This window comes from Dermacentor albipictus, chromosome 3, assembly GCF_038994185.2.
Source record: "Dermacentor albipictus isolate Rhodes 1998 colony chromosome 3, USDA_Dalb.pri_finalv2, whole genome shotgun sequence".
NCBI lineage: Eukaryota > Metazoa > Arthropoda > Arachnida > Ixodida > Ixodidae > Dermacentor > Dermacentor albipictus.
The window spans coordinates 63,811,564-63,830,570 of NC_091823.1; the positions used below are offsets into that span (position 1 = coordinate 63,811,564).

The 19,007-nt window shown below is 45.9% G+C and overlaps 1 protein-coding gene across 1 annotated transcript; it reads right to left on the bottom strand.

The window, feature by feature from the left end:
* Nucleotides 1-258: 258 nt before the first annotated feature.
* On the bottom strand, nucleotides 259-17,133 carry LOC139046734 (alpha-tocopherol transfer protein-like). The gene is made up of 6 exons (XM_070536614.1): nucleotides 16,703-17,133; nucleotides 7,980-8,135; nucleotides 6,370-6,621; nucleotides 5,515-5,708; nucleotides 2,886-2,996; nucleotides 259-633 (listed from the first exon to the last, which is right to left on the bottom strand). The coding sequence occupies exons 1-6, from the start codon at nucleotides 16,755-16,757 to the stop codon at nucleotides 442-444; spliced, it is 960 nt and encodes a 319-aa protein (XP_070392715.1). The 5' UTR covers nucleotides 16,758-17,133; the 3' UTR covers nucleotides 259-441.
* Nucleotides 17,134-19,007: the final 1,874 nt, after the last annotated feature.

The window sequence follows — 19,007 nt, forward strand, 5'->3', positions numbered from 1 at the left end:
AGTTTTGTTGTCTACTTACCTCGTAAATGCGTTTGAAATTGTGATTTTCATGAGGTCCGCTGTCTTGAAGGCATCGCTGAGCCACGATGAATACCGCACATTTGCCGTCAAGTCATTTTGAAGTGTCACACCAAGCAAGCTTTAATTTGCAGTTTGTGTTTGTGTTTGTGTGCAAGTGTGTGTGTGCGTACGTGTGTGTGTGTGTGAGCATGCGTACATGTGCCAACCGCATTTCCTCACAATGAAAATATTGCTCTTTAATAGCCCCCTTTTTGACAAAGCCTCTTGACCAAGCTACTATGATACGTTTTATTATTCAGCCCAGTAAATTGGGCGCCATTACTTTCAGACACTCTTGTGTCATAGAATGTCTTATCACAAACGTTCATTCGGCGTTATGCGCTTTCGCTCGTCAGGCAGCGCTAGCAGCGCGATACTGAATCATCTGCAACGACTGATGGGCATGCGATATCCGTACCGGCTGATCTCGTCGAAGAACTTGGCTTTGCTTTGCAGGTCTTTTTCTAGCTTGTCGTAATCGTAGAATTCGTGAGTTCCGCCAGCTTCCTTGGGTATTACGTCCGCAGGAAGCAGGCTGTGTAACTTCACCAGGTCGTGTCCCAGAAGACGAACCTGAAGAAAGCAAAACAAAGTGTCAGCGTGAACAAATAAGCGCGTATATTATATGCCTCAAACTATGTAGACATTCGATAGAAGCGATTTGTCAGCGAAGTCCAAGGGCTATTTCGAAATGAGGATGTTTGCTTCAACCGCACAGCATTGTATGTTCGACAACTCCTGCTAAATCGTCGCACAATGCTGGGTTGGCTGCAGTGTAATGTATTCGTACGCCCACTAAATCAAGAGTTCCAGGGGCAAATTATGCAAACTTGAAAATTCGGGGGATAAACGAAACCTAAACACATATACGTGTTCACTTAAATTCCACTCAGTGCTGCATACGGAGCGAGACAGAAGAGTCAAAACATTTAAGAAACACATGAGGAAGAAGTGCAGGTAGCTTCAAGTTCAGCCAACTTGCGGCACCTTGCTCTGTCACTCGTAAAAATTTTTGGGATTTGCGCAGTCGAGACGAAAGTCTCGCTTTTCATCTTCGCTCTCTTCTTTTGGAGACGCTTTTACTGCTCAATTTGATTTGCCGCGCAAGCCTTGAGGTCACCGTCCGAGGACTCGTCACCAACCAAAAACGCGAGGGACATTGGCGTCGGTCCTGCAAGAGAAATCAAACATCACAACACTTTTACAGCGAAGCTAGACAAAGTGTCATGTGCCTGTAGAGGTCGTATGTATAGCAAGGTGCTGTGTGCTTCGCCTTAACGTTTTGCAGCAAAGCCATTAGTGCGATTTAATGGGCACGATATAGTATATGCGTCTTTTCACGATGTCTTGGGTAAACTACACAAGTCCGCGAGTTTCTATTTAGAGGAAAAACAAGCCGCATTGTGTCTAATGTACAAGCAAATCTTGAATTGTGCTCGTCATTAAGGAGCTAAATGAAAATTGCTAAGTGTTCATTCTTTGCCTGTTTAGGGGAATTATATGAAACGCTTACGAAATATCTCCGCTGCGCTAGGATAATTAAATTTGGCAACAATTTTATACTTGTAGGGAAGTTGGGATCACGTTATATGGTGGGTACCGAAAGTGGGATGTGCGTAGGTTGAGTAGAAGCGTTGGAAATAATTAATAAATTATCGTATTTAAGGGGCATTATACGAAGCGCGTACTTGGCCCGGTGTTCTAGGAGAGCTCAACGGGGCACCGAGATTTATTTGGTCTGTTACATAACGCCTGGCACGTTGCTTCTTCAATCACCTGCACATAAGTGCTGTACGCTCCTCTTGTTGTCGAAGTTAGCACGATTACGTTGCGTCACCTGCTGCATCTTCTCTTCAAGTGTCCCTTCCTTACAAGAACTATTCATTCTTCATCTGAATAAATATAATCATTATAGTATTGTGCGAATATTCGAAATTTCGAATACGAATCGAACAGTCCTTGCCGTTCGAATTCGATTAGAATTCGATTCATGAGCTTGCTAATTGAAATTTCCGAATATTCGTTTCCATTTAAATATTCGAAATACTGAACAACACTGCAGAGTGTCGAGCGAGCGAGCCCGACGCATGTGATCACTGTTCCGAAGGATATTGCTGCAGGAGAGCGGCAGTTCTTGTGCAAAGGCATGAGTTCCTTTGGCGAACTTACGGGCACGTAAATTCTGCTAGATCATTTACAGTCTCGAGTTCTCGTCTCCATTTAGGGAAACCAAACTATTATTTGTCCACTCTAAACGTGTATGCATAATTTAAAACGACGTGAGGTGCTCTAGAATCACACTCCTCCCCTTCAAAGAGCACAACAACCTACGTGCATATTTTCGCTTCATCACTGTCGTCATGGTGCTCTCGATAAACGAAAGCATTTGTCTCAAACTTAGAATTTATTTAGTTGTCTCGGAAGCAATATGAGAAACTATTACATGCATGTATCAAATAACTAACTAATCCTCTCGCTCTTTTTTTTTCTTCTTTTGCCAAACAGCCTCCACGCTCCGAAATGGACATAGGGGCTTGCTTAATTGTCTTTACATTGCGCTTTAAAAAGTTATCAAAGTGGACTCCACGCAAACTGTCGAAGCTTCCAAACATTCGATCTTGGTTTCGATATCCGAGTGTCGTTTCTCTCGAATATTCGTATTCGTATTCGATTACATTCGGATATTTCGCTATTTGCACACTCCTAGCAAGCATCTCTTCGCTTCCTTAAGGCCAACACAAGGAAACTGGCACTCCGTTATCAACGTTGAATACACACGTAAGTGCAATTCTGTCACCAAACTTGCATACAATTTCTGCGCTTACCCTTTGGAGCAACTTTGGCTTCATAAAACGCTTCGCTGCAGCAAAAAGTACATCAAACAATGCTGGGTTGTGGATTACGTAGAGGGCTTTGACACGGATGGGATAACAGTCCTGAAAAGAATGGGTTGCATTGCGTTAAGCAAAACCAAAAATCCACTTTGTAGTCCTCTTCCAAGCCTCCAAGCCCCTGTGTCCCAGTCAACCTCTTCCCACCAATTACGTTTAAAAGCAAGCAAGAAATGGCGTATGTCTTTTCAGGGTAGTTACAGACTCTTACATGATGGCTTCCTTGAAAGGCTTAAATCCACGAAACACTGTCATCGTGATCACCAAGCGTTTCCGTTATCTTTGAGATCTTAGCATAAATGTCATCGGTTCTATTCTACATAGATGGCTTTCCGTTTTTCTTAGATTGAATTTTTTCTCTCTTTCTTGCGCCATCTCTCTGGGTTTGAAGAAAAGAACACACACCCACAAAGAAATAAAACGTCAGGTACTTGAGCTAAAAATTAAGTCGTTACCAATACTCCTGTTCTTATTTTCGGCGTGTAATGAATGACACACAAAAACACACAGCAAATGTGTGTCTGGAGTCATTTCTTTTTATTATTGTGCTTTTTTTTCTTGAAATGTGAGTAGTAATCTTTAGGAACATCACACACTATTCGGTATGCGTACATCCTCATTTAACCTCTTTCACTTACACGTGGGTCCCTGGTTATGTGCTACTGGGTATATGTGACTCTCCAATTAACCTATTTCAAGTCAGCTTGGATGGTTGAGCGTGGACCAAGGGGTATTAGCGCTCCTAAATAAAAAAAGAACACGGTACTGCAATAGCGAGCCGCTAAGGAAAATTAAATGCGTATAAGATATCCCAGAAGATCCCGCATCCCAATGGCTGTAGGCGTTAATGCAATGAGTATCGACGCAATGTAGCGACACACCGTATTGCCGCTGCTGAAACGCGACATGTGTGACCTTAACATGTTGCTTTTTAGCGCGAAAGCTCAAAAAAAGAAAGACAGTGAGATGCGAAAGGAAAGGAAAGGCGAGCGCTACGCTTACAACAGTTGTAAGTGTAGCTCTCATCGTTCCCTGCCTTTCCTTCTTCTCTTCGCTCTCTCTCTTTTTCCTTTCGCCTCTGACTGTAATTATTTTTTCGAGTTTTTGGCTTAAAAGCAACATGTTAAGCAAACGTCAGCTCGCCCAATAAGCAGTTATTCTCAAGCGACATGTGTGAGGCGTGTGTGCAGCCGGGCCCCTCTTTCGTCGCGAATTCCTCGGGACATACGGTGCCATGTGCCGGTGCTGGCATGACGCCCACGCGTGGCGAGGGACTGGTAATATGAACACACACACACACACACACAAACACACACACACACACACACACACACACACACACACACACACACACACACACACACACACACACACACACACACACATATATATATATATATATATATATATATATATATATATATATATATATATATATATATATAAAGACGTTCATTGAAATGCGGCACATATACCAAGTGTAACGTACTCATTGACCCAAGGTTGGTTTCGAACACGATTCCCCTCAGCACAGCAGCCCAATTGCCCTACACTATAGACCATAGATTACCCAGTGCGCCAAGCTGACGGGAGAACGGTTAAAACACAAAACCAACTAGCCTAAGAAGGCTAATCACATTAAATTTTTTTAGCATCTTCGGTGCTGGGCTGATTTGAACACGTAGCATATAGGTGCAGCAACCAGACATGTCAGCGAGGCGCGCCGCGAATGCACTGGTAATTGTGCCGCTCTGCAATTAGGAAAACTTTTTTGAAATTTATCTAGTGCTAGGCGCGATAGAACCCGCGTCGCACGGTTTCCTCAAGCACCGCAGCGCGGCGCTATAGCGAGCTGCGCTACGAATGCGTGCGGCCAGCGAAAACAAATTTCAGCGTTCGCCCACACCAATGCGCCACGCATCTCGGAGGTCTACCAAAGACTTCACGTCGTCGCCGGTAAATGGCGCAGCGTGTCCTGAAGGAAGAAGAAGCATGTGCTTGCTGCTTTAAAGCTAGGGAAAACGATGGAGCATGTTTTATTAGAATGTGAAGATGTTTGCCCAGTGGTCGATTTAGGCACTACTGGCCTGCTTGAAGCCCTTGGGTTCAGCTAGAGCAGGGGAAAAGTAAACATGTCCGCAATAGAGTTTAGTAAGAGGCAATTGGAAGATTGGTGGATGAAAAGTAGGGAAACGACAAAAAAAGGAGACGTACAAAAGCGAAGTTCGCAATAGGGGCTCAGAAAATTTGATTGTGGGAGCTCATTGTGTTATTTTTTTAACCTAGGTATAATAACAAGTATAATAGCAAGAGCTTGGTGGCGCAACCCACCGCCCTATTCCAAAGGGGACGCTCATAACATCCATCCATCCAGTCATCCAGTCATCCATCCATCCATCCATCCAAAGCGCGAGAGTGAGCCCGGCTGAAGTACACACGTCATGCATGACGCGTTTTGGCGATTTTAATTGTACTCGCATTAACGTCGACAGTCATCCTAAAATGAGTTCTGCCTTGTTTTTTTTTCTTTTCTTTTTTCGCAAGGGCGTAAAATCAATCTCACCTGCATCAGGTACAAAAGCTTGCTGATGAAGTATGGTGTGTACTGCGTAATGTGGTACACACTCAGACCTTTGAAGTCGAGCACGAACACGACGCCTCGGACCTGTACGTCCTGCTGAAAGAGCAGCCACTCGACCTGTACCAGGCTGACTCGGAAGTAGTCGATGAGCGAGCACTTTCGGCTGTTCCATGCGCCTGAAAGCAGCAACCATACACAGAAGCCACAAGAAATATGAGACTCTGAGCCGAAATCCTACTGCGAACAGAAACACAGCAGTAGACCACGAAAAACGCCGCACAGTTCTGGGCTTGCTCGAAAGTCCTTTCGTTGCTACGTGCCACACCTCTTAGTGGACACTTGAATATAAGACCAGAGCTTGTATGCAGTACTATATGTAAACTTTGTACAGGTATAGTATTGGTCTTGTTAGCACATTTTGTCTAAAACTTAGAGGAAAACAAAACTTCAGACAGGTAAAGACGTTGCTAGACAAGTGGCAGAATCTTTCAGGACTCTTCTGCTTTTCGAACTGCGAGCACGCATTATTTACAACAGCTGAATAAGACAAAATAGACAATTGAATGTATAATGTGACCTAATTTCAGAGTTTTCTTTTCCTTCCGAACTTGGGCAAATGCGAATCCGTCACATGTGAAAACTACGTTGATTCAGCATTTGTTCCAAGAAAACAGGACCACTGTCAAACGCTGTCGTAATTCATAGCGGAGTAACATGCGTGCAGAGGATCCGCCTCCGTGGCGTTCGCTTCGTTCCCACGGAAAGTCTTCCGCAAGTACAGCCGCACTAGTTTACCTAAAAACTCACATTTCGCAAACAGGCAGACGCGATTCTTACCCAATCTCAGAAGCACAACTCCTCTCCCGAGTGAATCCCTTTGCCGGGACACTGTGACTAGGCGGTGCTGGCGACATGTGGAGTCGAACGGAACCGAATATGGATTCAAGTTGTCAAACATTTCCCGTGTCTCCTGCTTGACGCGGAAATACTTTCGAATGTTCTTAAAGGCCTCCTCCACGTCGTACTTGCGGGCGCGCAGAAACTTTACCAAGAACTCCTCGTCCGTGGGGCACTCCAGCCAGGACTCCTCTGAAAGAGGGAGACATGCCATGACTGATCATTTTACAGTATCAGCAGCAGCAGCAGTGTGGTTTAAAGGGATGTGATTTAGTTGGGCACGCTTAACGTGAGTTGTCGTCGCGTGGCTTACTTTAATGCCACAAAGCCGAACGTATCATTATTGACACGCCGACTCTGATACCACAAAATTCAGGTTTAAGTGAGAGAAGCTTAACAGAAAGCGCATAATAAGTTTTGGATACACTGGAGCTAAGTTTCATTTGTGGATAGCTCGGAGAACCAATCACTAAATAAGCAATTATAATGCTAATTATATTGCGTCTAAGCACATTTCATTGCCTTCTTTTCTTGTTTTTTTTATTATTTTTGTTTTTGGCACGAGCATACTCTCATAGGTCAGAAGTAGAGGCGAACTAGTTCTATTTTCTTTTTCTTGATCTGCAAAGGTGTTAGGGCTTCCAAGAGTAATACATCAACAAACGAAACAATGTAATGACAGTCATGGAACTAGGGCCTTAGTCAAGAAGGCCAGAGTGTCAATACCACAACCCCTAAATCAGCCCTAAGCAATTCTTGACAGAACAATATGTACTGAGGTGAAAGCACATGTTAAACCATGTGGCGTAAAGTGACGTAAAGCGTAAAGTGACGTTATCTGTCAGCCCTTGTTTAGCTGTGCGAAATAAACTCCAACCAATCAGTTAATCAGTTTCACTAAGTGAACGATGTATTTTCAATAAAGGCGAAGACGGCTGGAAACGATCAGCGTCGTAGCCAGGACAGCTGCTCCGTTGTTATAGGACCCCTCAAAATTTTACTGGTCCATAAGAAAACGCCCTCTTAGCATTTAGAAAGAGATAGCGATCACGCTCAAAACACTTATTCAAGACATCCCCAGGAATCTTGGCCATTAACCCCCATAGAAGTAGTCTACCTTCAGTGCAATAAAACTGCGTAACTATATAGGCAGCATCTTCAAAAATTATTTTTCAGAACGTCTACCGATTTTCAACAAGCTTTTGTCAGCGACGTCGAACAGGTACTGGCTTCTAATAGCGTATGCCTTTACGGCACTGAGTTAGCAGGGTTTAGTTAGCAGAGCTGAGTTAAGCAGGGTTTTTGTAGGGACCAAAACACTGCTGTTACGTATAGCACTAAGTGTCGATTAAGTGCCAAAAAAGGGCATGTGTTTAAAAGTAAATGCCCTCTCGACGTCGCTATTTGAAACTTGATGAAACTCCGCGGATATCTCTCTCTCTCTCTCTCTCTCTCTCTCTCTATATATATATATATATATATATATATATATTAAATGCTTCTTATTATGAATCCACTACGCTGCAATCTGTTTGTCTGACCAAACTTACCGGAGAGTAGCCGGCGCAGCTTCCCGATGCACTTGGCTTTCACTTCGGCCGTTTCCCCAAGCTCGCGCCTCGCCATCTCCTCCAGGTCTGCTGTCATGTCACCTCCTATTTTATTGGCGACGCCTAGGTCGCTTGCCATCGAAAACTCCTCGCTTTCTGGAACAGGGTGAAAAACGCACACATATAAACGCGTTTTTGTATACAGTAGGCTTCCGTTGAGACGAACTTGCACGGACCGCGAGAACAGGTTCGCCTCATCAGCGATACACCGAACGAAACTTTCTGCTATTCATCGCGCGGCCAAATGTCTACGGCACAACATAATAAACAGAACAGCATTAAAGCTAAAACGCAGGCGGAAAAAGAAACATTGATTTACGTGATGCAGAAGTTTGATTTGTGCACCCTTGCTTAAGCTTTGTGGAGCTATCGTTACTTGCTACCGCTGTGAATATATGTGCACTCTCGCAAAAGCTGACATTTCACCAAGCTTGATAAAAACGTTTTCTATACCCTCATGTTAAAAAAATTTACCAATGTATTCAGGGAATTATCGGCTGCGCCATGTGTGAAGTCGGTTGTCGTTGCTTCTGGGCAGTGTCCTCACCGTAGTAATCAACCTGCAGAGGCACATCTTCAACACCCTCAATTATTGTTCTTATGGTGTCACCACTACAGGTTTCCATATCATCGTCGACCCTGACGTAGTCAACTGAAATGCCGTTTACTTCTCGTGTAGCTAGAAGATTCACTTTTTCCAAGTCTACGATTAGGGCTTCTGGTGGACCCGAGTAGACGTCAGTCGCGGATGTTGAAGTTCAGTCTATTCGTATCAGCGGTTTGTGTTGGGATATCTTGTTGGGTATATAGGGAAACCTCCAAAAGTGTACACATTGCTCGTATTATCCGAAAGCTTGAATTAACCGTGGTCATTCTAACGGAAGCCTACAGCATTTCTGTGCACGCTGGGCAATGAATTATGTTAGGCGCGGTCAAGTTTAAAAGACTGCGTGTCGGTTTGCAGGGGTGTTTAATGTTTCGTCCTAATATCTTCTTTAAATAATGAGCGCCTATTATTCAATACTGAATGCTACAAGTCATTTCCTTGGATATCTGGAGCAAATAAGTATATTACTACGAAGAACTAGGGACGCGACACTATACAGGTACAAACGTTGAAAGGTGAGACGATAAATCATAATACGTAGTTTGTTTACAGTCACATACCAGCTTACAAAGCAAGTGTACAAATGAGCGTCAACAATTTATTTCCTGCGTACCGTTGCACTGCAGTTAACATGATAAATAAGAAAACTATCTGTATTATTATAGATCCTAGTATTAAAATATGTAAAATAAAAAAATATTTTACTTCACAGGGAGCGTGCGTGTTCAGCAAATGAAACCAGTTGATTTCCTGTGTTTGTTCAGGGTAAGGTTACAACGTTTCAGAAGAAGGATACGAAGATAAATGTGGCACATGATTGCAATAAAGTTCCTCAGCAACATGTAAGACATAACACAAATAAATTTTAACGTCTGCTATTGTGTTCAATGTCTACGTGAGTGCCGATTGACGCTGTTCAGCAGATTTCAGGCACTCGCTTTTCCAAGCAATTGGAAATGTATAACGCGTAAACAGTGTACCGTATACATAAATGTCATGAAAGTGCAAACTAGATGTCGTTTGGTTTAGTTATTTTTGGTAAGCGAACAAACGTGGGAAGGTACCGTGATTTGGGTTTAATCAGTTTTCATTGCTCGCCCCTATCACTAGTATGTTCGCCCATGATACAAATTATCATGATCATGATGACGATTTTTATTATTCGCGTTGTACGTTACACGGTTTCGTTGAAGCCAGAACTGTAAGCGAAAACAGCCACGACGTGCAGACAGATACGGTTGTCCGGTCAGATCCGGCTGCCCGCGTTCATTCGGGAAACTTAACTGCAACCGCTTCAAAACATTTCGAACCCCCTTTCCAATATCGACGCTTAGCAAAGCACGATCTTAGTGGTCTCATTGACCAATAGTCGGACCGCCGACCCCTTTCTAGGCACAGTTCGCGCAGTTATCAACCCCAAAACTGAGCCATATTGCAAACCGGTCCGAACGGTTATTCGTCACTCGAGCGCTTAACTGAACTCATTACAAAAAACCGGCACGCGAAAACCGGAAGGCAAATCATCCGGCGACCCGTCGCACGTGCTTTGCACAGATAGATTGCAGTGTATGCAGTGAATGTAAAACGAAGAAGGGGGAAAGTGGGGATAGGTAACTGGTGGCCAACTTCTTGCGCAGTGAAAGAACGCGGGCAGAAGCAGCTCGCTGAAGCACGGCAACAGCGCGATGGGGAGGATCGCTGCGCCCCGTGATCATATCGGCATGGGAGAGGTGAGGGAAAGTGATGAGGAGGCGTTTCACGTAAGACGCGCCCGGAAGTACACACAAAGCTGGCAAGCTCGCGCTCCCTCTACAACCCGCTCCTCCTCTGCGCACGGCCTGTAATTGTTGGCCGTAACGATATCTCCACTTCCGGAACTACTGGCGTCAATATACGGGTGCGGTGCGCTGAAGGCGCCGCTCGCGTCCCGGCGCGAGCGGTGCTAACATGATTTGAGATTTGCATGAGATTGCCTGATGGTGGGCGGGCCGATTGGTTTGGCGCGTGTAAAGGAACATTGTCTTAACTACTTTATCAATTTGACGTATGATTTTTACGGTATCGCTTTTCTTTTCATCATTTTGTGGCGTCTGTTCATTTTATGAAAACACGCGCAGGAAAATAGGACAGGTAAATAACAAAACTTCTTATCGCTGATGAAAAAGAAAAAGAACGAAGAGAAAACATTACGAGTTTCTCTTGGTCTGGAGGTGCACATCGTATCTACAGTCACTGAATGAGGCCTGTCGACTTCAGGGATTGAAGTAATGCAAGTATCTCTTTCTGAGCTTGCGATACATGTGGTTACTGTACTTTTGTCCCCGTGAAGGTTTTCTTCTTTTTGTCTTTTTAATCCGGGTGATCTAACGCGGCGTGGAGTCGAAACCTCCTTTCCCCTGCTTAGGGTAGCAAACCAGACGTGTGTCTGGTTGACTTCCCTGCCTTCACTTCACTTTTCCCTATCTCTCTCATCGCTGGCAATTCAGTGAAGATACAGCTAGACCTAGCGGAATATTTCCACGAGTATTATACATTATGCGGGTACAACGCACATGTTCAAATCTTTGTCAAGCGAAGCTTTCCCGAAGTGGGTATTTAAGTTCGGCAAAACTAAATCCGATGCCTACAATAGTCTTTATTTTCATTCTACGCGACGTATCATCTCATGCAATGACCGTGCGCTACAAAGGTCACGACTCCAGCCTTGTGCGATGTTCATGTTTATGGGCTTAATTCATTGTTTACGTGCTATGCCCAAATGCACACAGCAGCTCATGCGGATGCAAACAGCGAGACGGTGACGCAACGATGTCGCTCACGAGCATGGAGCCTTGATGTTCGATGTCTTTCGAGGGAAGAATGGCAAAGAGATTGGGTCGGCGAATGGCAAAGAGCAAAGGGACGGGCGTGGGCTACTCGTGACTCCTCTTCTGGTTCGAAATAATTATGCTTCCCGTATTGAGCAAAACTTGTGTCACGGTGTCACGGAGGTGTCACGGAGGTGTCACGGAGCGAAGTGTCCCAGTCCCCCTACTTTAAACAGAGTGCTGCTGCTACGCTTGCCGGTGAGTAGAAATACCCGATAGGAGTGCCCGTGTAATAAACGTATTCAAATCGCAAAATGCACAGGCAATCTCGCACATTTCTTTTTTTTTTCGCGCCGTCTTCCTTATAGCCGGGGTGAAGATCCCAGCAAAATGGCGAGGTATGCTGGTTGGTGAGCGTTCCATCCAGAACCCTTCGATCTATCATCTCGGCCGATTTGACCAACCTCGAAAGTCAAGAAAACCTGCCCCTTGATGCGAACCCTTTCAACGCGCAATTCACTTTCGATTTCCAGATATGCCCCCGGTTGCACGTGGCTTGCTGGTCTCGCTACGTATTTTCAATTCACGAATAAGTAAAACGGGTCTTATTGCCGTTTCACGAGCGCATTTACCACGAAATCCGCTACGGCTGCAAAAAAAAAAAAAATCCGTTTCCTTCGAACAGCGTAAACGATATGAGCAGTGGAGAAATAACATCCCAAAGTACGTTTATTGCACTTCCTTCAATTTCGTAATCGAGACAAGGGGGCGTTACCTTCCTTCTTGGTACCCGCCGTGGTTGCTCAGTGGCTATGGTGTTAGGCTGCTGAGCACGAGGTCGCGGGATCGAATCACGGCCGCCGCATTTCGATGGGTACAAAATGCGAAAACTCCCGTGTGCTTAGATTTAGGTGCACGTTAAAGAAACCGAGGTGGTCGAAATTTCCGGAGTCGCCGACTACGGCGTGCCTCATAATCAGAAAGGGGTTTTGGCATGTAAAACCCCATAATTTAGTGTTTTTTTTCCTTCTTAGTCCTCCCCGTTAAAGTTGACGCACTCGTAGTCTGCCATTGCTTTCTTTTTTCATGTTTTAATGTCTGCCACCTGTGTCGGCCGTGCGCGCGCACCTACTGAAATTGGTTCAGCTCAAAACACGCGAGCAGTGTATCTCAGTGTGAGCAAGTGAGCCAATGGCGTTAAAACTGGAGAAAAGAGAAAAAATTGAAAAACAATTTTCCAACTCTTCTAATGAGGCATCACTAGCCATTCATCATAGAAGCGTGCAAACTCGTAAACCTAACTTCCGTGCGCTGAAAAAAAAGATATGTATATATCACTGAGAACGCAAAAAGCTAGCGCGAAATTCACCGCGGCACTTCGAACCTACGTCAAAGTTACCCCGGTTCACATGTACGGGATAAGGCTTCCTGTCATTAGAGTGTTGCCGTCCGCTTCTATGTGGTTAATTTCGCTTCATCCTGTACTGCAGAAAAGTCTAATTTTTCGTTCGAATACATGCATGGCGGCGTTTGAAAGAACTGGAGCGCAAGAAGTGGTATTTGCAGACACACGGTAGATACAAACGCGCTATCTATCAGTACGTGCAATGTGTAAAAAAAAAAATATTGTTGCATAAACAATCGCGTATTACAATTACAGTACCCTCAGAAACTGGGCAAGGACGCTGCTGGGCCGACTATGCCCATCGTGCGAAATCATCGAAAACAAGTTTTATGCACGGGTTGCATCTTGAATCCGCGGCCGCCAGACGTTGTGCAAGCCTGATTAGTCACACGATTCGCTGCCATTGAGTAAATGCTGTCACGTGTTGCAGACACCAGCGCACGTACTTTGCGCGGATCCCGAATAAGTGTGTGAACGCGGTGCATGATGGTCTCTCCGACTGTGCGCATGGACAGCATACCACTGTTCAAGTAATGCATTCTAGCTTCTTTTCATCACCCAAACAGCACTATGGTGACTACGGGGACCATTTTAGAGTTATTGAACGGCACCCGCTTGCATACGCTGCTCTGTAATAATGCCGCACCATTGTGTACTCGTATGGACGCACTTCCTCCTCTTCATTCCAACCCTTCATCTTGCTTCTTTTATCCGCCTTGCTCAGGGCACAGAAGCTAGCTAGAAAAAGTTAGCTCAGCTGGCTGCGTTCAGTAATTACAGTAGCCGTCCCTGCTTTTCTCTCCGCTTTAATGCGCGTCCATAGGCAGGAAATGCTTCGTGTGATATTAAACGGACCCGCACCTTACTTGTCGTCTTGTACACGTGCCCGCGACATGGGGACATATTCTCGGATGATCACTTTCGGCGATACTATCGCTTTAGCGTGACACAGTGCTCAACCAGCCACTGAGCTCATGCGGTTTAGCTCAACCAGCCAATAAGCGCGCACTGAAGGTGATATCGCCGAAAGCGACCGTCCGAGAATACGTCCCGTGGCTTTTATAGATGGATTGAGTGAGGAAAAGCTAAACGAGGAAAGCTATGGAGGTAAGACAGGCGAACGTCCTCTTTGCTACCTTCTACGGAGGGGGAAACGTCAAAGGGGATAAAAAAAATCAAAAGCGACAAAGTGGAAAGAGGCAATGACTCAGTTCGATGCACTTCGAGAACAAGATATGCGCACCGCGAATTCGCCCCTTGCGAGGTAGCAAATTTCATGGTCGAAAGTCCACACCACATTTGCGTGCGTGCCGCATGTTTCGGTAGCTTCCTGGGCGTCGACTTTGTGGCTGTCTCGAGCTTTGTCGTATAACTGTCTCTGTGGCATCGCAGGAGGGTCTGTCTCTGCTGTGGTTCTGATGCAAACATCGTTCTCGACAAAAAAAAAGAAAAAAAAACAACGTACCATGACAAACAGTTTGCGCAAACGAAAGCCATTCTGCCGTAGGCCCCTGACTCTCCGTTTCTTTTCTTTTTTTTTTTAAGCGATTAGCTCGCTTGGGCTCTTTTGCCAGTTTTTGTTGCCGGTAGTTTGTGGTGCTCGGACTTTGACCTCCAACACAAAGACACCGATGCAAAGCTCTCGCTGCGCGAGAGCTTTGGGTCATCGGAAGGTTTAGGTGCTGTGTAGGAGCGTTCGGGAACCACAGCCTTCCTCTTCCCTCGTCACCCTCTCCCCCTCTGGCATCTGCTGGAGACGGCCCCAGCGGCGAGTCCCTTTCCACGCCGACGCTCGCACGCCTGGAGACAATGCTTATATCAAATTAAGTTCCGAGATTTTCTTTACGTGCCAAAAAGCCATGATTTGATAATGAGGCGCGTCGTAGGGGTGGACTCAAGGCGAAATTTTACCACCATGAGGTTTTCTTAACATGCGCAAAGGTCTTGCATTATGTCGCCCCCATCGCGGTCGGGGTCGAACCCCCGACCTCGAGCTCAGCAGCGCAACGCCATAGCTACTAAGCTACCGCGACTAGTGGGAGACAACAGCGATATTACGAATCGAATTGTATACGTATAGCCACCGCTACAAAAGTGATGGCTGGTTAAACAGCTCCGTTCCCTGAATTGCGCAATGAAACAGGAAATGCTACCTAAATATCCTCACCGCAGGAAATATGCGCGACAAAGTCAATCATTTTTTTTAATAAAGTCAATAGTTCTCTAGAAGCGTTCGGCTATTCGCTTACATTGACAATCATCGTTTTCGTCTTTAGTATTGCCGTGTTACCTCCATCGATATTATTTTAGCAGCTACAGCATGCATTTGCCGAGCGCGTTGCCTCAAACTTGTCCATAGTCGCCACGATACTTCATCATGTTTTTTTTCGTCTTGCGCACGAGCTCTTCGCAGGCGTCGAAAGCTACAGCGAGCACATTCCGGAAATGGTAAGCTCACGCGTTAGTAATCAGTGCGCCTGCCTCGTAATTTGTAGATTGCTGACTCCAATCGAAGCTCAGCTGAAGGTGTAGGATATTTTCTTCACATCAAATATATTTTCATGCAAATATTGCAGGCGTGCAGTGTAGCGCTGCAGTCGCTTAGACACCTCTGCAAATCATTGGTGCTAGGCAATTTTTCTTTTCTTTTTCGTTTTTAACTGGCCATGGCTTCGTCCTTTTGTTATGACATGGTGCTCTATGCTTCTCGCAACATTTATTTAGAGCAGTTTAGTGTTAAACCACACGCAACTGATTCAGCTTACGAAATAATTTTCAGTGGATAAATAAATAAAGCAAATATGTTTTCGTTAAGTAAAGGATGTATACTAGTAACGGTCATCATGGGCTAACCTTCTGGCATTTAATTTTTTTATTACCTTGCTGGCTAACGAATCCGTCTTGTGCACTCATTGGATAAATTAAACTAAAGATGTCGTCGCAACAAATATGTGATGACGAAACAGGTCAAGAATGGTAATGCAATAATAAAGAGGCGATAACGACGTGCTATGACAGAAGGGCAAAGTTTACACAAATTCATGCAAGCCCATGATTGTCATGCGGCCTGAGCTTCCATTCCTTCAGCTAGTCCAGACATTAACGTCATACTTCCGTTTAATAATTTAGTATGAACGCTCTGCATCGTTAATCGTTGGTTGTAGTGAAAGTCGGCAAGGTGCAACGATAGTTATGGCGAAGCAGGATCTACGTCGCATAAGCAATCAGCGTTGTTGCGAGAGCGGCCTAAACTTTAACGCCTGAGGCCTTTGTGTCCCGTACCTGCTTCACCAGTAGCAGCCGATGGTGTCGCTGTTCTACTTCCTAAAGCCGTGGCGGATGCTCCACAAAAGTCCGGTTTGCGATGAGCTTGCAGAAGCCACACGAAAAATTCTTACAGCGCCGTCCTTGCGCCCCAACCCCTTCATAGATTCTAATCTCTTACAGGCTTCTGAGCACATCGCTGGCGGTCGTATCTTACCATTACAAAATCCAGCAGGTTCCAGGGGACTCCAGCATTCGAATCCAGAACGTTCAGCACGTGAGCCGAATTGCGAAGCCGTTACCGTTTTCTGTGGACTAAGTCGGCGACTGTGGACTAAGGCTAAGCTTGCTGCGCTGAGCGTCGGATACTCTTGCAGATTTTCGCGGTCCGTAGTTAGGTTAATAGCACAAAATGACGTTAATCTCGACAGAGTTCGTACAATTGTCAAATGCGCTACGGCGCGGTGACTTGCTCCATATGGATCGACCTTGCCTAAATTTAAAACGCACAGAAGTTTGCAAGAAGAAAATTACCTGTCCATTTCGATGTTCGCGACCTCTCCCAAAACACTGCGCTCACCTTTGAACAGCGTCTTCCCGTCGGCTTCCCGCTTGAAGCGACCGACCATGTGCATCCAGGTATGCTCCGCAGAGAGCCAGCCGTCTTGCTTATCGTCTTTCACTGGAGCGGCCGTAACAACTTCCGGTTTCGGAAGCGGGATGCGATGACTCCGGCACCCCTTTTCGTTTCGTATGCTGTGCGAGGCAAAGCCAGACGTGCTACAGCAGTGCGCCGGGGCGACAGTGTTTGCTCTACAGCAATGGCAGCGGGCGACCGTCTAATCCGCTCATCTGTACAATGTTACGCACACACTTCGTCTCGGCACTGTCGCGACCGTCACTGTTACTCGCGGTTCCTCGTTCGCCGAAAGTAAACTTCCGTCTCGCAGGCCGGGCGCCGCGTGCTCGTTTCCGAGCGCTCCTGGCCAAGTTAGCGAGCACACCATTGGGAAAGGCCCGCGCGCGACCCCAACTCGCTTTCGCCTAGAGGGTTTGTTTTCTCTTTCTCGGACCCCGCCGGGCCAACAAACAAGGCGGCTTTTCCGGTTTCCCCCTTACCTGGTCCACTCTTTCTCCGTTGGTCACGCTTTTGGTGCTACTCTCCGCCACGTCCCCAGGCTCCACGGTGCGCTTTTATGGAACCAAGAAACATATGATTCGGCCGCAGCCAGACATTTTGGGCAGCGCCACAGGCTATTTCAAACTTGGAATCGTCGCCTTTTTGATGCAGCCAATGTTTTCCCTCGGGAATTTTGTGGATGTTGTTGTTTACTCGCGAGCTTCCGTTTGATAAGGATGTATTCGCAAGAATTGGTCGTTGTAGTAAGTATCAGTTGGCTGGACGATTCTGTTTCCAGCCTTCCAGCACTGTATTGAGAAATTAATAGCTCCGCTGGGCGAAACAGGGAAAACAGGGTGTACTTCGATCGTAACCTTTACGTAAACCTCTGCGAACTTTCTTTCTTTTTTTCAACTTTTACATTTTATTTATCTGGCTGTCACTGCTTATGAAGTTGTTTCTTAGTACCGGACTTTCATTTCGTTTCCCTTTCTTCTTCATGTGTTTAACAAAGACGTGATGTGTAATTTCGATGCAGATAAGGATTAGCTGGACAGCCTTGTTGACTGCCATGCGCAAGTAGCGCATATAGCAACCCATTCAAATTGCGTGCAACGATAAAAACAGCATAATAGCAAAAGGGAGACCGGTATTGCTCTATTACTGTTAATTTTACTGCAAACACAGAAATAAAGAAGAAAAATATGTTCGGGACTTTGGACATTAGGAAACAGTGTCAACACAGATGCAACATCGAAAAGCGTTTCTAGACATTCCAGCAGCTATCCAGGGGAAATGCTCCAACAGGAAATCAGCGCCCGCCGATTTGAGGTCGTGATTGCCCGTGGACAAAACAGCAGATGATAGAACAACTGACGCTTGTCGCGGCTTCGTTGGCTCATGCAACCCCCAATACACCGAGCGCTCAGAGCTCAAATGACACGTTGGGCTTCTGAAGGACGGAAGCTGTAATTCGAGAGTCTGGTACTAAAAATGTGCGACATATTCAGGATGCGGCGTGATTCCTTTTAGTTATACTGCTTGTGTTTAGACGGCAAAGCGCTCTGTTGGGGCTTGTACGCTGCATTCCGTTCCATATGGTCCTCTATATCTCGCACAGTTTACCTAAACCTAAAGCGCCTGCCGCGGTGTCTACTGTGCCGGCTCAGTGTCTCACTCACTCAGTGTGAGTGAGTGAGACCCACTGAGTGTCAGACCCACTCACCCTCCGCGGCGTTCTGCTATACAGATGGCGATATGGAGGTGTCAGGATTGGGGGCTCAATCCCGTCGCTCGTGATCCGTTGTCAAGATTGGAGTCCGGCATGAATTAGAAGGTAGCTGGCCCATGCCGACGTCCAACTTATTCACGCTGAGGACGTTGATGAAGGGAAGGACTGCTTCTCATCGAGAACGAGGAATATGGGTTTATTTACAGTATTTATATCAGTCTAACATATCTGTTTGAGAAAGTACACCAGTCTAACATGACTGCTTGAGAGAGAGTGTCCTGAGCAGCCGCACAACAGTGGTTTTTAAACACTCGGTCCTCTCCCGATACAAGGTGATCCGAACGTTCGTTTCGTCATCGCAAACTAGCCGCCTCCCCGCAGGACGGTCTACACACACAAATGCACACACGTTCGAATGTCCGGAGCCGACGTCAGAGGGGCCCCGTAGAACTCGGAGCCGTTCCGGGTAGCGCATTGGGGAGTTTGGGAACAATAGTTGGCCCGCCGAACTCATTCCGTCACAACGGCGACGAC